General features: G+C 43.0%; 1 protein-coding gene across 2 annotated transcripts in view; it reads right to left on the bottom strand.

Moving 5' to 3' along the window:
* Positions 1-20,345, bottom strand: part of CWF19L2 (CWF19 like cell cycle control factor 2) — a 196,169-nt gene that overhangs the window by 152,152 nt on the left and 23,672 nt on the right. For both annotated transcript variants that reach the window (XM_063430222.1, XM_063430231.1), the window contains exons 6-9: positions 19,182-19,301; positions 16,320-16,413; positions 5,195-5,310; positions 2,674-3,284 (exon numbers count right to left, since the gene is read on the bottom strand). In XM_063430222.1, the coding sequence (XP_063286292.1) occupies positions 2,674-3,284; positions 5,195-5,310; positions 16,320-16,413; positions 19,182-19,301 (941 nt within the window). The remainder of the gene's footprint in view (positions 1-2,673; positions 3,285-5,194; positions 5,311-16,319; positions 16,414-19,181; positions 19,302-20,345) is intronic.

Raw genomic sequence — 20,345 nt, 5'->3', positions numbered from 1 at the left:
ATAGTAACTAAACCTTGGCAAGGCAAAGAAAGGGGAAAACAAAATTGTGTGAAAAAAGGTCCTGTTCAGCACGCAAAATTATTTTTAATTTGTATAAACTTAAACATAATATACATAAGCATGCACACATACATAAATACATATACAGGACTTTGAATAAACACACTATTGCCTGGCCACTCCAGATTTCGGGGATCCTGTCCCACCATCCCACTTCGGTACCTTGGTGTATCTGGGGACACCACAGCACTGTCCCTAAGCAGCATAGCGTGAGCATATCACTAGATGCTCTCTTGCTTTGCAGCGAGCACTAGGACCATGCAGGAACCATTTCAGCAAAGCTGCATTGTTCTGAAAGCTGGGGGACGGTTTTCTGTCAAAATGACATACCAGGCAGATTTCCCCATAACCCAGTGCGGCACATAGTTGGTAGCACTCCGGAGGGGAATGGGAATCTGATGGAGGCTGTGAGCATGCGTGAGTTTCCCAATGATGCGTCATTAGCTGGACTGGGAACTCCTCCTCAGCAAGGTCCTGGAAGGTAAGTAAAGCTAGTTTTACACTTACATTACAGTTAGTGCATTCACGAAGCACAGGAACACGGGACAATTAGGGTTAATATTCAGGTTAAAATTTGGGTGCAACACTGCGAACAGCTGATCCCCGTCACCGGATGTCACAGAGAGTATGTAAATCTGACAGGGTATGGAGTTCTGACAGAACACCAGCCAAACAGCTTTTCAGTGGGCGGGTTCGCAATGTTCCCGGCCAGGCCAGTCCCTTATATTCTTTGCATTGAATGTGAGCATCGTCACTGGTAATGCCCTCTATGGGCCATGCGCACTAATCCTAATGTTTTGGTGGTATGCATATTTACCAGGACTTCTGGAAGAGATTTTATAAATCAACTAATATGTTGGTGTGTGAACAGGAACCGCTTACCTACAGGCATTTACCAATTTAAACAAACAGGTTTATCTTTGATAAAGTTCAGAGGCCGACAACTTAAAAGTCTACTCTATATCTAGTGAGTGACTTTTCCATTTCACTCTCTATCTCTACTACACATTATTGTTTCACAAGTTATTAGACAAAGATCTCGTATCTGGTAACCTTTTCTACTCTGACACGCTGCTCTTCCTTGTAACCACTAGATTGTAAGCTCATTTGAGCACAGCCTCCATTGACCCTTGTTTATGGACGCTTTAATATGTTTTCAGTGTTATTTGCACATGGAAATATTCTATCTAGAGGTATGGTAGTGCTATATAGATGACATGAATAATAATACCAAGTTAGAAAAATGGGATAGGAATGATTAATCACATAAATCTGCAAAATGAAAACCATTGAAATATTATAATATTATACACTTAACGGAACTTGGCCAGCGGCCACCATGAAAGACAAGGATTTTAGATGAAGGATTTGGCAACAACTAACAAAGTCAGTGAAGGGCAAATAACAGAGATGATTTAAGAATAGAGAATAAACTTTTCAACAATAATAGAACAGCATAAGTAAATGAAAGAAATAACACTAAGATGTAACTACGTGTTTGTCCAACATGTCGCAAGATGCAGGATGATTGTATACCTCCCAACTACAGCATCCTGCGAATCGGGACGCCGGTGGGAGGGAAGTAAATGGGGTGGGCCAGTGACATGATTACGTCACTAGCTCCACCCCAAAAGGGTGGATCTGCCAATGAAGGGGGCGGGTTTGCCCAAGTTAATGACAGGTCGATCTGGCATAAACGCATGCCAGGCAGAATGTCAATTATGCATGCCGGCCCACTGGGACCCTGCAAGGTCTTCGTGTCCTAATCAAAGCGAGAGCACATCTACTGATGCGCTTGAGCTATGATTGTTGGGGACAGTTCTCTGGTGTCCCCAAAAGCAGGACACCAGGGAACTAAGGTGGGACAGGGGAGGGGGGGCATAGGACCCTAAAAATTTGACTGTCCAGTTGAATTTGGGACGGTTAATAGGCATGTGATTGGAGAGGGGAGGACGCAATAAAAATGCTTCATAATAAACCAATTATCAATCAGCTTTAATTGAACTCCTGCTGGCTGTTTTTGCTTTGTTTTGTTTTTAAACATTGCCTGTCACAAGTTTAAAGCTCTTAGTTAAAAGCCCAGTCTACACACCATAACCACTACAGCCCATTTTGAATGGTTTGACCCTTACGTGGGTCCACCAGGAGTCTCCATTTCTAAGATATTTAAAGCTGAAGCCCCTCTTCCTCAATAGAATAACATTTTGCCAAACTATTTAAAAGAAATGTGTTGCCTGCGAACATCAAATTTCATTCCAAACATGGCGGAATTGATGTTGTAGAAGAAACCTCTGAATTAGTGATATCAGAATGAGTGGGCAGATCAAAAGCACCCATGAAACCCAAGTAAAATGTCAAGCTGTTTGAAAATACCAATGGATGGTGGCTACAGACTTCTGGCACCATAATGACTACAGGGGACTGTAGTGGTTATGGTTCTTAAACTTTCCATTTAAAAGCTTTAATAACTAATTTTAAATACACTATTAAATCTTTATGTACATGTTTTGATTACAAAACAGAGTCATGAAGACAACCTACAATATTTAGTAATTTATTGTTTGCTAGATCTTTTAAATGAAAAATGTACCTTTAAGATAAGACTTTAATTACCTTGGCAGTGGCTCGTCTACAGATGAGAGAGAATCTTTTGCACCTATACACTCACTGCCCATTTCTTCTACAGCTCGCCTTTCCTTGACATGACTGTCTTCAATTTGGAATTGGTGCTTTTCATCACCAAGTCCTTTGGATGATGTTCTCTGCCAAGATGGGTCAGGTTCATCAGGTTTTAGGAAAGCGCTTCTAGAAGAGGTTGGTGGTGCTACAAGAGACCGATGGATTTTTTTGTCATCATCTTCTGGGGGTTTTAAGAACTTGTGTTTTAAAGGATTCCTATCTTTTTTCGTATAAGCATATTCTCCCACGGGGCTATCTGTGTATCGTCCACGTTCCAGTTCACTGCTGGTTTTATCAGATTCTCGTCTTTCCCATTTTGGCTTGTCTGCATGGTGTTCTCTACGTTCTCTGTGAGTATATTTATCATGCCTCTGGGAAGTGGTATGACGATCTTCTTTTCTATCATCATCCGGTCTTACAAATTTTCGGGATTCCGTTTCAGGATACTTTCTCCACCTGTCTCTCCTACTGCCATAGTCTTCAGATGAATTCTGCGTTGCAGTTTTTTCAGCAGCATCCATTTTATTTTGGAAGATCTCCACAGACTGAAAATATAAAATGGAGTTCATGAAAGAATCCAGGAAAGTTCCAAGAAGGAATAAATGGATTCAATGTTTTTATTTCCCATGATTAAAGAGACACATGTCAGCACAGCAGGGATCTACAAGGTGATGTCAAAGATTCATTAAAAATGGGATTTAAAAAAAAACACAACAACAAAAAAACCATGGGATGAACAAGGGCCGAAGTCACAGGATTATTTACTAAAGTGAGAATTCAAGGTTAAGTCAAGGTGAATTTCAAGATTAAGGCCAGAGTAGCTGAATGCAAAGCAGAGCTGACTTAGAGAATTTTTCAGTGTGACTATTTTGACCTTAAATTGGAAATTCACTTTGAACTCTCAAACTTTTCGTGAATAATCCTAATAGTTGGAATATCCCACCAGGAAAAGTGAAAGTATTTTGTGCTCATATTCATAACAAACTCATGTGAGGTCGCACATTAGCCAGGTGTACTCGTTTGCAGACAATAGGACATGGAGAAAAGGGGAAGTATACACACACAAAAGCATAACTTGCTTTAAAAATAGCAGCCTTTCTGGTTCTCACTATAGTGGCAGTTTAGCCCCTACTGTGCTGAACAGTCAGTGTAAAACAAACCCAGTGGTTTGTGGGGTGGGGACTTGGGGAGTTTTCCAATTTTTTTGCGTGCTACTTGAAAAAGGTTACTCTACTAGTTTATCCCTATAGAAAAGCTATGTTTAAAGTGAAACTACAGAACCATAAAGTACTTTAGCTTGCTGAAAAGCTTGATGTGTGGACAGTGTGTCCTATTTTTTACATTCTGCAAAAATTGCAGATTTCAATAGAAATTGAAACTTTTATAAATTAACCTGGTTACACCACCCTTGGCTTTCAAGCAAACAATAGGTCATGTTACTTCCTGGTTTGTTTTGCTCAGTGAAACTAAACTCAAGAGGCAGCAATTGCCCAGAGCACTTGCTTTGCAAAGACTGCTCATAAAGCTTCATTGGGTAGTCTGTGATTGGACAGCCACAGATAGTCTGGGCTGGTTTAGAAGGTTTGCAAAAACAGCAGGTTTTGTAAGACGCTTTTACATATAACCCCAGTGAAAAGATATATAATTCAATACGTGTACGTTTTCATTTGTGGTATATCTACTAAACAGTGACTTGTACTTATTTTGTATTTGGGCAATGTAGTGTCCCTTTAAATAGATCTATGTACTAAGGCAAAGCTCTATCTAAATGACCCAGGTGATTAGGACAGACAGTTTTTGAGTGTATGTTGCTTTTCTTTGCTAAAAATAAAATATATATATACACAAACATATTTAGCCAGAAAAAATCAGCACTCCCAGGATTTGTACAGAAAATGAACATCAGTCTTTATTCCAACGGTCAACGTTTCAGTTCCGCTCGGGAACAGAATGTTCTGATGAAAGTTCCCAAGCGGAACTGAAACGTTGACCGTTGGAATAAAGACTGATGTTCATTTTCTGTACAAATCCTGGGAGTGCTGATTTTTTTCTGGCTATATCTATTTAGTGCAATCGAGCACCGGGTCTGCAACTGAGTAAGTTGGAGTGCAAGTTTTTTTTTCCTTTTTTATATACAAACATATATATATATATATATATATATATATATATATATATATATATATATATATATATATATATATATATATATATATATATACACACACACACACACACACACACACACACACACACACACACACACACACACACACACACACACAAAGTGAAGAAATAAAAAACTATAAGGGAATGTGTAAACGAAGAAATACCAGATACTCAATGTGTGGATTTGCAAAACCCATTTATCGGACTATATCAGAAAGAAATGTGATTATCTACACAAGAAGCACCTTTCTCTAGAGCAAAAATAATTGTACTAATTCACTTTTACCCCATATCTTTCAGCTACAATATCTTCGAAGTTTCTGTTTTGTCGTTCAGCCTGTTCCTTCATTCTTTGATACGATTTCCTTAACCAACTTAAGCCTCCGTCTTCAACATGAACAGCTGGAAAAGTAGAGACAACAATTACTGTGCTGTCGGATAGAACAAAAAAAAAATCACATATGCAGCAAGTCCATGAAGCATTTATCATAAACTTTATGTATTTCTGTCTTTACAAATAGCCTGCTGTTTATATCATCATATTTCATTTTAAAAACTCCCTATATTTCCATTTATTTTTTTAGTCTGTTCAGCAACACTACTTTATCGGTGACCACACAAACACACCATACACACAACAATACAATACAATAAAAGCAAAATACCTGGATCTGTCTCTGTTGCTTCTGGTTCTCATACAAAGATGGGATTTCTTTCAAAATCCATTTACAGATCCTTCTTGCCCATTTGCAAATGCTCATGGATGACATTATTAAGAAGCCAGTGATGTCTATTTACTAGATATCAGAAAGTTACACTATTCTCGATATCCCATTAAAAAAAGGCAAGATAGAGAGGGTACAAATACAAAAAGAGAAGTCCTGCGCTCACTCCCATCAGTACTGGGCCGGCAGCAATGACTACATTACACATCAGCCCCAATATATAGTAAAACCAAAGAAAATAAAAAGTTACCTGCGCTCTCTCCTTAATTCCTATGTATATTTAGACAAATGGAGGTAATTTAGTTGCTCCAATGGCCATTGGAGGGAATGCCCGCCTGCCAACGTCAAGGCAGACCCCCCTAATCGGGTCCTAACACTGACCCTTCAGCCTGCTTCCTTAAGCTTCTGGCAAAGATATCTCTAATAAAACAGAGAGGGGTATTTTTTATATACACCCCTATATACTTATTAACCCTTAATAGGGAACACATGGGATGGGCGGCAGCATTGTAACAAGATGCAGAGGGTGCTCATCCGTGGTTTAATCATATTCCATCACTTGAACTGGGTACAATCTTATATCATAACTAATAAATGAATGTAATTTCAAGGTTTTTGCAAAATAACTATTACATTATTATATCATGCATATTACTCTCTGAGAAGCCTAGTCACTGAATATGCAAAAGCCCAAAATGTTGTAAATGTCAAAATAATCCTAATATTTGCAAATATGCATTATTTCACTGCCACCTCTCTGACCAAGCCTTGCATCTATAATACATTCTTAGAATGGCAGGTTATGTACCACAACAACTAAATACTGCTGGTTTTGTTATGGTGCAAGAAGGTTCAAACTATTTTCTAGTAGTCTGACTCATACCAGGGTTCTCCAAGGCATGTGAAACCTGAACCCCACGCACTATGGTGCTAATGGATAAGTTTCACTTTTGCATTAGCAATATCAATTTCATCCACGTTTTGACCACAGTGGTAGGCTGAGCCCAGATAACCTTGCCTGTTGACATCACAAGCATATATATCCCAACATTTCAAATGGACCAACAGGGACACTTTAATTTTAGGCCCTGGCCACATACAAACTCAAATCCCTGAGAAATGTTAGGTGACTTACTAATAACAATTTAACTTAAATGCAATTTCCAAAAACAAACAAACAATGTATCTTATTTACCCAGAATGAATTTTAAACACATGCATTGTAGTTTAAAAGACACGTTACTGTGAGTATTAGTGCTGTCAAGCTCTGTAATACACGTAGACACACCAATGATATCAAGATCCTAGAAAATAGGGACAGACGTATTGAAAAAAAGGGACACACACACACACACATAGCTAGCAGCGTATTGTATACATTTACAAATATAGAAAAGTGAGTCTAGTATATACAGTACATACTCCATCTTTGAACCAATTTGGATATTTCAGTGTAAAAATGCAAACGTTCATTTTGCCAAACAGAGTAGGTGTCACAATAAAATACCTCCCTGAAAACCATGCAATTCTTCACACAGTTATTCAAGCTAAACGTACTCGAATGAAAAATAATTTTAATCTGCTTGCACTTTTCTTTTAAAAGGATTTATGAAAACATGTTTTAGGCGACAGTGCCCCTTTAAATATGTAAATACTGCTAACAAATACATAACGGTCAATCCAAGAACGCTTCACACATTGAAATCCTCAAACTAGTCTGCAGAGCTACTCTTCTCTCCCTCTTCGGGAAATTAGGTACAGGTCGAACTGAGTAACAGATACAACAACACCAGGCTTTTACATGGGAAAAGTACACCAGATCTTTTTTGCAGATAGAAGAAATCCCCAGAAGCCGGTATGGCAGAGAAATGTTGCATTAGAACAAAAGATATCTGGCATTTGGTTTGATACAGCAGGTGAAACTGCTTGAATAAATCAGACTGAACGAATTTTCCAATAGTCTGTGATGGCCACACAATAACCACCATATATGCATTTGTTGAAATTTAAAGAGGAACTGTCCCTTCTCTGGAAAATACTGAATGAAACCTTGCAAATTGCCCAGAATTGTTCAGATGATTCTATGTTTGCGTTTAAATTTATATGAAATATTTAGCAAAATGACATCACAATCCAGCTCAGTCAAGGCACAGCCATGGCACTTATTGCTAATGAGGAGCAGAAACATTGTTTCATTTGTCCTCTTTGCCTATGTTTCCTCTATGCTGACTGGCAGGTGCAAAGTAAGCGCTTATAGGAATGATTCACAGGGAGACAAGATGGAAGCCGCCAGGTATAAGATTAAAAGGTGGACATCTAAATGTGTTTTTTTAGAGATATGTATTTGCTAAATACATGGAATGTGTAAATAGAATATTAAAAGTCACGGGAAGTGTAAGGTTCCATCTTAAATGGAAGGGAAAAAAATAAAAATCATAACTTCACTGCGCCACGCAGAACACTATAATCACTACTCACAAAGCAGAAGTCTGCATATTGTTGCGCTGTGTAATAAAGTTCTCCAGTGACAGAGTTTACATAATATGGACCGCAGCTAGTATGCAAGTCTAAGCAGGGCCTTCTTTACCTCTAAATATTACTGTGGCAAAACTAGCCACTTCTGGACTGTAGTTATTAAGGGTTGTCCGTAGGCTGAATATGTACTGTGTATTTTAACCTGTGTATGTACCGTATTGTGGCCGTTCGCAGGCTGGCCGCCGTATGCGGCCAGCGCACTAAGCATTCATACGACGAAACACGGCTATCCTGGCCGTTCGCCGTACGAATACGGGCTCCCCAGGTCGACCACACATTCCCAAGTCGTGTGGTACCAATTCACCGATTGCAACATTATTGCAATCGGTGATTAAGGGCTCTCCGAGGTGGCCGTCGATCCACTACCGACCATGCGGCGGTCGGCCATCTTGGATCCTTTGTCCCTGCAGCGGTGTTCGGTCGTCGAGAGCCTGGAACTGAAAACGGCTACTCGATGATCTGAACGCCGCTGGACTTCCAGCGCGTTCGGGAGTCCCGCGTTCGGTCCATTGTATGTCCCGTACTTATTCGGTACTTTTAAACTCACTTTAATGTTTTATTGTATTATGTGCGGCGTTTGGTCAATTCAGCTGGGATCGGAGCGGTATTCTCCCAAAGTGTGCGCTCCGACCCCAGCTATCTACCGAACGTTCAACTATTGCAAAGTACCGAATATTGTGTAATTTCTGTATTTTAATGTCAATTGTCGGTTTCGCTGCACGAGGAGATAATCCACTTAGTCGTCCATTTTAGTGGGAGTATCTCCCTCGTGCAGCAAGGCCTGTTGGGAAAGTCACGGTGCATGGTGGGAGAAATCCCCTGGAATTACTGTCTGGAAACCCCTTGCATGGGGAACTGTATAAATATACTGCCTGTGAATAAACCGAGTTAGTTGACTCCCAAACTGTGTTTCGTCCGGTTATTGGGAGGATGGGGAATATTGCCGTGCTTTCTGTCGTGACTGTGGATTTCCTGAGGATACCAACGGATATCGTGGACTAATATACTGCGTTCCGTAACAATTGGTGGCAAGCGACGGGATCCGAACCTTACAGCCGAAAAACGGAGTTCGTGTAACTGGAACTACCGAACGAGGAAAGCAAAGGCAATTCGTATGGAGATTGACTATACCATACTGAAGCGACAGACGTTAAAGGAACTACTGGAAGCCAGAGGGAAAGTAGCCAGCAGCAAAAACAAGGCGACAATCATTGCCGAGCTGATGGAGGGAGACCAAGCCCGCAGCGCTACCCCCCCGGTAGTTATGGAGGAAACGCTCTATGAAAGAGAAATGAGGACCAGGCTAGCGTTTTTGCCGCAACCGATATCAGATGCCATGTTAAATATGGTAATGGCAAATGTGCAGGAATATGTTATGGCACACAGCCCGCAACACACCCTGGCTCGAACCGAGTCAAACCCAGGGTCCCTCTACAACCCAGTAAAGCCCAAGATCCCGTACCAGGCCTTCAGGGCTTTTTGCGAGGAAAAGGACGAGATAGACGGGTACTTGCAGGACTTTGAAAGACTGTGTGATCTGCATGAGCTAGAACGGTCCGTATGGGTGCAACTGCTAGCAAGCAAACTAGCAGGTCGGGCAGCCGAAGCGTACCGTGCTGTACCCAGTGAGGACAGCAAAGATTATGCCAAAGTAAAGCGTGCAATCTTGGAGAGGTATGCCATTACCCCAGAGGCATACCGGCGCAAGTTCCGACACTTACGCAAACCAGAGCGAGATTCGCACGCAGAATGGGCACACAAATTGGATCAAGCCTCCCAAGGGTGGATCCAGGCCAGCAACGCCACCACCATGGAGGAATTGCGCCAGCTGATGTTGCTGGAACAATTTTTTAATGGATTATCCCCGGAGACGCAAGAATGGGTACGGGATAGGTAACCCCTTACCCTAACGGAAGCGGCTAGATTGGCCGATCAACATTTTGATGCCCGGAGACCCCAGGGACCCGTAGCCAAAAGCTACTCCCGACCCCCAGGACTACCTAGCGCCACAACACCCCTAGCGCCCACCGCTGCCCCGTTCCGTCCCTCACAAGGACAGATACCGCCACCGTCCAGATACAACGGGCGGGCCAACATCCAATGCCATTCCTGCAAACAATGGGGGCATATGGCCCGAGAATGCACCCAGAATCGCAGCAGGCCCACCTGGAATCAGGGCCGTCCAAACCCCGCACCCAGGGCGGCTGCTCACCATTACCAGAGGGACCCCGCCACTCAGGATTTATGGAGTGTGCAGGCGGAGGAACCTCTGGGCATTTTGCACGAAGTCATGTCGGTCCGAGCCACTGATAACCGGCAGCATCACCGACAACTGGTAACTCTTGAGGGAACCGAAGTGCAGGGTCTGCGAGATTCGGGAGCTACCTTAACCCTGGTAGCCCCCCATTTGGTTTCGGAGGGCACGCATACCGGCGGATCTGTGGCCGTTCGGGTAGCCGGGGGAGCTGTATACCGACTACCCACGGCGAAAGTACATTTGAACTGGGGTGCGGGAGAGGGGACAGTAGAAGTGGGACTAATGCAGAACTTACCAGCAGATGTTGTGTTAGGGAATGATTTGGGTCAGATGACCTCTGCCTTTGTTCCGCAGGCACCCTACCAGGAAGCCCATCCAGTAACCACACGGCAACAGGCACGCACCACGGCTACACCGATACACTCTGAGGCTCAGGTAAGAGACCACGACCCTCACCCGACTTCCATATCCTGGGATACCCCGACTACCTTTATCACCGAAGTACAGACCGATCCCACTCTACAAGTCTATAGGGACCGGGCACAAGCTGTCCAGACCGGGCTAGAGGGGGAGCATTACACGTGGGAAAAAGAGTTACTGTACCGTATCACGGCCAAGGACGTGGGGGGGTCCGTCACTTTGACGAACAAACAACTAGTGGTACCCCGGAAGTATAGGCAGGAGCTGCTCAGAATTGCTCACGATATCCCCTTATCAGGACACCTAGGGATGACCCGTACCCGGTACCGCCTAACACACGCGTTTTTCTGGCCCGGAATCTCACAGGATGTGCGACAATATTGCACGTCCTGCGACGTCTGCCAGAGGGTAGGAAAACGAGGGGATCGCCACAAGGCCAAGTTATGCCCCCTTCCCATTATCGCCGAACCCTTCAGCAGGGTCGCCGTAGATATAGTAGGGCCCCTGCCAAAACCCAGTCCTTCTGGGAAGAAATACATTTTAACTGTGGTGGACTACGCCACCCGATATCCCGAAGCAGTAGCCCTCTCTAACATTCACGCTGAAACCGTGGCGGAAGCTCTGATAAAAGTATTTTCCCGAGTAGGGTTCCCCCAGGAGATAATATCTGACCGGGGCACCCAATTTACTGCTGAGGTTACCCAACAGATGTGGAAAGTGTGTGGCATTAAGCCCATAGTCAATTCAGCCTACCACCCCCAGTCCAATGGACTATGTGAACGCTTTAATGGGACGCTGAAGCAGATGCTTCGGACGTTCGGGGAAACCCACAAAGACTGGGAGAGATTTCTACCTCACCTGCTCTTTGCGTATAGAGAGGTTCCCCAAGAATCGACCGGGTTCTCCCCATTCGAACTACTGTTCGGGAGAAGAGTACGGGGACCTTTAAACTTAATTAGGGAGCACTGGGAGGGGGAGAGTATCGCTAGCGAAACCCCTATAGTATCGTACGTACTGGAGTTCCGAGACCGACTGGAGGCGCTAACCCAGGCCGTACACACCAACCTCCAGGCGGCCCAACAACGTCAGCGGCGATGGTACGATAGGGGAGCCAGGGACCGCAGCTTTCAAGTGGGGCAGAAGGTTTTAATTTTAAAACCTGTCCGCACAGATAAGCTGCAGGCCATCTGGCAAGGCCCATACCAGGTAGTGGAGCAGCGATGCGACACTACCTATGTGATTGGCCCCTGCTCCGGGGTAGGGAAGAGACGCATGCTTCACGTCAACCTGCTCAAACCCTACCACGAGCGGATAGAGGATGTGACGGCAATCTGTGCCTCAGCCCTGGAAGATCAGGAGAACTTACCACTACCTGATCTGCTAGAACAGGAAGAGCCGGTAGAGCCCTCCCGGGGGGTTCAACTGGGGGAGCGGCTAAGCCCTCGCGAGCGTGCCCAGATACAGGCGCTGATCGTAGCTAAAGGGGCTACGTTCTCTAATTTACCTGGGTACACTCCGCTGGCCACCCACCGAGTTGAAACCCCGGGACAGCTACCTATGCGGCAGGCCCCGTATAGGGTCCCGGAATCAGTCCGGACTCATATGAAGGCCGAGCTGGATGAAATGCTGCAGTTAGGGGTTATCGAACCCTCAGATAGCCCCTGGGCATCACCGGTAGTCCTGGTGCCTAAAAAGGACGGCACAACCAGATTCTGCGTTGACTACCGGAGGCTGAATGACAAGACCGTGTCTGACGCCTACCCGATGCCCCGTATAGACGAACTGCTAGATAAAATGGCACGGGGCCAGTATCTCACTACAATTGACTTATGTAAGGGATACTGGCAGATTCCTTTAGCCGATGATGCCATCCCCAAGTCGGCGTTTGTCACCCCGTTTGGCCTGTACCAGTTCAAGGTCATGCCCTTCGGGATGAAAAACGCTCCGGCTACTTTTCAGCGGATGGTAGATCGACTACTGGACGGCTTCCAAGACTATGCCTGTGCCTACCTGGACGACATAGCCATCTTCAGCCAGACTTGGGAAGATCACCTCCAACATATAGGGGCGATCCTAGATCGTATTGGGGGAGCGGGGTTAACGCTGAAACCGAGTAAGTGCCACATAGGGATGGCCGAGGTGCAGTATCTAGGACACCGAGTAGGGTGTGGGCAGCAGAGACCCGAGCCAGCCAAAATTGAGGCCGTGGCCAAGTGGCCTACCCCCAGGACCAAAACCCAGGTGCTAGCGTTTCTAGGGACTGCAGGGTATTATAGGAAATTTGTACCCGACTACAGTACCCTGGCCAAACCCCTGACGGACCTGACCAAAAAGAACCTTCCCCGACTGGTTGTCTGGGCCCCAGAGTGTGAGCAGGCATTCCAACAGCTCAAGACCGCACTAACTAATGCTCCTGTGTTAATGGCTCCTGATCCAACTAAAAGATTTCTTGTCCACACAGACGCTTCAATGTTTGGATTGGGGGCAGTGCTGAGCCAAGTGGGAGCCGATGGCGGAGAACATCCCGTAGCCTACTTAAGCCGCAAGTTGTTACCCCGCGAAGTAAGCTACGCCGCCATCGAGAAAGAATGCCTGGCCGTGGTGTGGGCCCTTAAAAAGTTACAGCCCTATTTGTACGGACAACCTTTTTCTTTACTCACAGATCACAACCCGTTAGTGTGGCTAAACCGTGTGTCTGGAGACAATGCCGGGCTGCTGCGCTGGAGCTTGGCGCTGCAGCCCTTTGACTTTACTATCCATTACCGGCCAGGAAAACAAAACGGTAACGCTGACGGGTTATCTAGACAGACTGAACTCGAGAAGTGATCTGTGAGTACTCTCCCGGACATCCCCAAGCCGATCCGTTGGGATCAGACTGTGTATGCCGGCTTGGTTCTGGGGGAGCATTGTGGCAAAACTAGCCACTTTTGGACTGTAGTTATTAAGGGTTGTCCGTAGGCTGAATATGTACTGTGTATTTTAACCTGTGTATGTACCGTATTGTGGCCGTTCGCAGGCTGGCCGCCGTATGCGGCCAGCGCACCAAGCATTCATACGACGAAACACGGCTATCCTGGCCGTTCGCCGTACGAATACGGGCTCCCCAGGTCGACCACACATTCCCAAGTCGTGTGGTACCAATTCACCGATTGCAACATTATTGCAATCGGTGATTAAGGGCTCTCCGAGGTGGCCGTCGATCCACTACCGACCATGCGGCGGTCGGCCATCTTGGATCCTTTGTCCCTGCAGCGGTGTTCGGTCGTCGAGAGCCTGGAACTGAAAACGGCTACTCGATGATCTGAACGCCGCTGGACTTCCAGCGCGTTCGGGAGTCCCGCGTTCGGTCCATTGTATGTCCCGTACTTATTCGGTACTTTTAAACTCACTTTAATGTTTTATTGTATTATGTGCGGCGTTCGGTCAATTCAGCTGGGATCGGAGCGGTATTCTCCCAAAGTGTGCGCTCCGACCCCAGCTATCTACCGAACGTTCAACTATTGCAAAGTACCGAATATTGTGTAATTTCTGTATTTTAATGTCAATTGTCGGTTTCGCTGCACGAGGAGATAATCCACTTAGTCGTCCATTTTAGTGGGAGTATCTCCCTCGTGCAGCAAGGCCTGTTGGGAAAGTCACGGTGCATGGTGGGAGAAATCCCCTGGAATTACTGTCTGGAAACCCCTTGCATGGGGAACTGTATAAATATACTGCCTGTGAATAAACCGAGTTAGTTGACTCCCAAACTGTGTTTCGTCCGGTTATTGGGAGGATGGGGAATATTGCCGTGCTTTCTGTCGTGACTGTGGATTTCCTGAGGATACCAACGGATATCGTGGACTAATATACTGCGTTCCGTAACAATTACTCTTTCTATAAGTGTAAAGCCCTGCACAATATGTCGGCTCTATATAAATGCCAATAATAATCTAATATTCATTGCGTGATACATTTTTATCTAGAAACACTTTACTGTGATTATACAGAAGATTCAGGCATAACAGATACACACAGACAGTTCTATGAGTTAATAGAGTTGTAAATGTCCTAGTCCCACTAAGCTTGGCATTGCATGTAACTGAAGACTAATATAATGCTCAGTCAGCCATCTAACTAGGGAAAGGTAGATCACAAACTGCGGCTGTGCAGCACTTACCCATCCCTATTCTACCGACTTTTAAGAAAACACAACTACAGCAGGACTTTTCTTTTTATCATATTCACAATTTTAAAAGCAAAGCATTTTGCTAAACTCCAGTTTCAATGTTAAGTGTACAAAAATGAAATATGCAATAATCGATCAATTTCCACTGCCATTTTTAAAGCGAAATGAGAATAGTCAACATGCATGTAAACTCTGTACAAATCTACACACAACTAAAATAGGAGATTTTTAGGGTAATTCAGAGTACAAGAGTTAATTTATAAAACAAATAACGAAAAAAAGGAAAACGAACTAGATAATTTTGTAAATGAATGACCCAAGTAGCATAATACATCCATCATGTCCACACTTCCAGTGCCATAATAAAATAATAATATGATGGCATTCCAAAGTCCAACAGCCATATTGCTTTTTTATTTTAAATTTGTTTTGCCATTCTTTAACATAACCCACTAGAGATGTTCTGCTCATCGCATGTGTGGAACCTTTCACTCACAGAGACAAAACAATATCATCAGTGCTAAGGGTAATATCACATTAACTCAAAAATAAGGAATATCAAAATAAATACTTAATATAAATTATCTCGAATAAATCACATCGGCCCTGCTTTCTCTTCTCAGTATAGGTGAGCATGCCTTGAGAATTTGCAATGTACCAGGATACCATGAGCTTAAACCCAAGTCAAAAATCACAGGCGGCTTAAAATATTACAGATGTTCTAATTAGGATTGTCACAGAAGGACAGTTTGCAGTTTTGCATTTGCAAACGGTGACAGCCAATCAGAGCATTTATCTGATTTGCTCGATGTAGCCCAGTGTTTGTGAATGGTCACTCCCTCCCAATCAGTGGGCGATTGATAAGATTGAAAAGATTACGTGAAAAGATTTTAAAAACTTGATCCCAGATGTGTAACTCTGGAGTATTATTTTAGGTCACTCGACTGAAACTCTGTTGACGGTTTTGTTAACAATGCAATAACAAACAGAGTTGAAAAAGAAAAAAAAAAGTCTGTAATAAAACTAGATAATAAACATCTGTGTATACACAAACACATGCAGAAAAAAAATTAATAACAAAGAAAATTAAAAAGCAAATATTATTTTCTCTTTATTTGTACACACAAAGAGGGAGAATATTCACAACAGAGGGATATATAAGTGTGGGTAAACGTTCACTGGATGTTCTAAACATTATACAATATGTTTAGACCTTTCTTGTTATAAGCCAGGTGTGCTGCTGTTTGGGAGAGTAGAAATTGTGTAGCCCCATATGAAGACAGTTATCTGTGCTAAAAAGTGATTTTACCTTTTTTTACTAAGGCCACATCGCCCTCTTCTGGTGGAAGTCCCTGACCACCGTCCTTCCAGAAAGGGTTTAATTCCCTCGTTAGCCATTTTTCCTGAAACACGTATAATGATGTCAGTAATGTACTATTACAAAGTCAAATGAAAGTCAGCACATCTTAGTTTTATATATTCAAATATAGTATTAGTTTGTTATCTGCTTTACAATCACAAACTTTTTTTTCACATAGACTAACCACTCTTTGAAATGCAGTAGTATAGTAACCTTCATAGACAGTTTTGAAGAAGCGTGAATATATTTGTCCCTTAGAGACATCCTAAATGAAATAGACTTTTATTTGTTCAAAATAACATGTATATAATGGACTTTTCTTCGACCCCTAGAAAGTAAGAGAGGTCCAGAATTTATTTGTTAAAGGGTCACTAGAAGAACCATAACTACTCTGCATCCTGCTCCTCGAATCCCTGTCCAAATGGTCTTCTAACTACAGTGATTTGAAAGAATCTCTCCAAGTAGACTGCCCCCACGACTCCCCACCGCCATAAGAGAAATGGTAGTTCCTTCTTTGCCATATGCTTTATTGATAATAAAACAAGGATGATCACCTACTGAAAGCATTTGTCCACTGAAATAAAATACCAATAAACAGTCCTTTTGAAAGTGAAATTTAAAGGGTTAATTCAAGTACCATGATCAGTATTTTGAAGTGGTCGTGGTCCTTGGAGTCTGTATGTGCACCATTTCCCCATGAAACACTGCACGTACAGAGTTTAAACATCTGGCTGCTAGAGGTGTAACTCCACTGCCGGCAGTGTCATTGGGTGTCATTGTCAGCCCGGAACTATATAGTTTCCAGCTGGCTATTGTCAATTAATTAAAAATGTATTACGCCATTCTTTTAGGACACATTTTATGTAATTATTTATTCTGAATTACTTTATAAAAAACGTCAGAAAATAAATACAAAAAACATTTTCTACTATGAAGCAACAGATTCCAAACTATTGCAATAAGGGATTAGGGTGAGCAGGAGAACGTGGTTTATTTCTGCATCAAGCCAATAAATAAGGATATTATGATTGCCGCTCATCTGAATTAATAGAGTAACAAACACCGTATGTGTAGAGATTAGGATGCCTCTTACATAATTATCCGCATGAATATTAAGATCTGAAGCAGAATATTCTTTTCATCTTCACAGCTCCTTCAATGCCCAGCAAGGGAGATATTTAACTTGTAAAATTTGAGACCACAAAAACAAAATAAATAAAAAGGAAGATGTATAAAAAAAGCACAAGGAACTGGATGGTATCAGTTTTTATTAAATTGAGAGGAACCTTGCTTACAGTAGGAACCTCTTGCGGACATCAAAAATAAATGCATGGGATGAGATATGCCTTCAATGTGCATTTGCTTATCTAAGGCGATGGGAGAGCAAGAGGGAATAAAAATACATTTTCCAGTAAATGAATGATTACTCATACGGGATATGATTAACTTAAATGATACATCTCATCTTACAAAGACTTTGATGACACAGTAAGTGCCCAGCAGGGAGATAATGGGAAGGAAACAAAAAACAAAGAATACGAGAACTCTGAATGCAAAATGACTTGGAGAACCTCAGTAGCTTGTCCTTCGGTTAGTCCTCGTTCTGGTATCATACTGATCCTACCCATAAGGGCAGTCAAGAACTAAAATGCCAGCAGGTTCCCTCTACATGAGAAATACAGCAACCCCAGACGATCGTTTCGACCTTCTTTGGGCCTCATCAGCGTGATGAAGCGGATACCTCTCTAGGCACAGTAAGCATTGCGCCATTACAAAGAGAACAATTTGCATATCAGACTTATACTACCCATAAAGGCAGTACAGAAATTAAATGCTGGCAGGTTCCCTCTGCACAAGAGATAACGGGAAGGTAGAACAGATTTTACAATATTTCTAAGTGATAAGAATACATTGCACTTTTTGGAATACAGGACACACCAACTTCTTATATTTTAGGTATAACTAACTCAACGGTAATTGGGGAATTCAGAATATGGGACACATAAATGAACAAAGGACAGATCTTTTTACTGCGGAGTGCCACATACAGCCTAATTAAACATTTATTTCATTTACTATATTCAATTAGTGAAATGTGCTTGAATTGTCACTATCAAAGGCAATAACATTGAATGTGGTAGTTTGCATGTATGTATGTATGTTTCCTGTATCCTAATACAGCCTCTAACGGTTTACTCAACATCCTATATGCAAATAATATCAAAAGAGCCAACAATTCCCATTATCCTCTGCTTGCTGGAACGCTGTCCACTTGCTGCTACATGCCAGTTCTAAGCAGCAGTCTGTTAACACATAGTCCAGGTTTATTGGATATGGCTAACTGTCACGGCATACTTGCCCAGAGCACCACGGCTTTAAAAGCACCATGTCAGGCTAAATGTGTTAAGTTAGAGTTAGCTATGCTAAAAACCAAATGCTTGGTTTCCTGTAAATTTATACTCACATTTGGCCCGACTGTTTTAATGCATCCTCCCCACTTTTTACCAATAACCTACCCACATTGATTTTCTTTAATTTAAATAACTTTTAACTTTACACAAAAACAGAGAGACCTTATACAAGTAACACATAAAACACGCTGTCTCCACCTACAGTAAAAATATTGCATTTTGCAATTGTCAATGATGGATATAGGTACACTAGACAGTCGATTCTGCCTATTGTAGACTTTGGCATTAAGGCACAACTGCTACCCTTCTAAGTGCAGAAATGAGAGCCATTGAGCCACAAGCAGTAATTGCAATTCACAGAAGAGTCCCGGCACAGCTTACAGTCTGCTGCCTCCCTCACCTTTGTTATGGCTTCAACTCTTTCATGCTCCAGTGTTTTTTCTTTCTGTTTCTCCGCTCTTAAGGCAGCAGTCGATGTCGCCTTCAAAGACATAAAGTCTAAGGTCATCCACTCGTCCCTCTAAAATGGAAAACACGGGTTGGGTTAGCATTAGAGATAAATAAAACAAAAACAAAAGTGAAGGCAAAATGTGTCCTACGGATAAAAAGATTTAGTATGATGTACAAACACGCTGAAGCCTAACAGATTAGAGTGACAGAAGCCAGATTTGAAACAGCGCGTGAACATCATGTAAAAATTAGTTATATAGCATTGGAATAAAGATTATTCATTGTAATCAAGTTTATTTATTGGCTATGTAGTCACAGTATAGACCAGTTCATTGGATGAATAGGATGGTTTTCAATACTGCAGAACCAATCCGAGCATAAGACCAGCAAGGCAGACCCAGTAAGGCAAAACTTAGCACTTTACTAATGGCTAAAACAGAGCGTAAGAGACATGCAGGGTGTTAAGTTCTGCTCAGGAACACTTCACTAAGCAGAGACCTCCTACCCAATGATTGCCACACATTGCTTTTGTCAGCACAGTATTAAACAGAATGACATCTGTCACTCTTTTCCTGGTGAAAGTGCAACACACCTATGCCTGCCATCAAGGGGTACAACCGATACTGCTGATGCCCAGTGTGTGTGTATGCATATATATTTGCTTGGCCCCCTCTTCACTGGCAGCCTGCACAATTCCACTGGACCACCAGGAAATGTAATACCTGGCCACATGTAGGAGGCAGCAGAGGCCGCATCGGATGGTCTTGAGGAGGGCAAAGTACAGACGTGCATCGTCGCTGAACGCCTCCAGGGCAAACAAGTGGAATACAATGAAGGATGGTGTGCAGAGAGGGAAGTAGCTGCTAACGCACGACCATCGATTGAAACCTTGAGATTTCAGCCTGCAATGCACAGCTATGTGGGACAGTGGGATACCGACAATGGGGATAGGCTGACTGCCAAGATTGAGCCTACTGCTTCAAATATCATCGCTATATCTTGTTTCTTACCATAACATGCTTACATTGTCTATCTGGTTTATTTGGTCTAGCTCCCAAGCTTGAAGTTTTTAGTTTTTCATTTTAATAACCCACAGTAGCAAACCTCAGACGTA

This window comes from Pelobates fuscus, chromosome 1 (assembly GCF_036172605.1).
Source record: "Pelobates fuscus isolate aPelFus1 chromosome 1, aPelFus1.pri, whole genome shotgun sequence".
NCBI classification, from domain to species: domain Eukaryota; kingdom Metazoa; phylum Chordata; class Amphibia; order Anura; family Pelobatidae; genus Pelobates; species Pelobates fuscus.
This window is presented reverse-complemented; position numbering and strand designations above follow the sequence as displayed.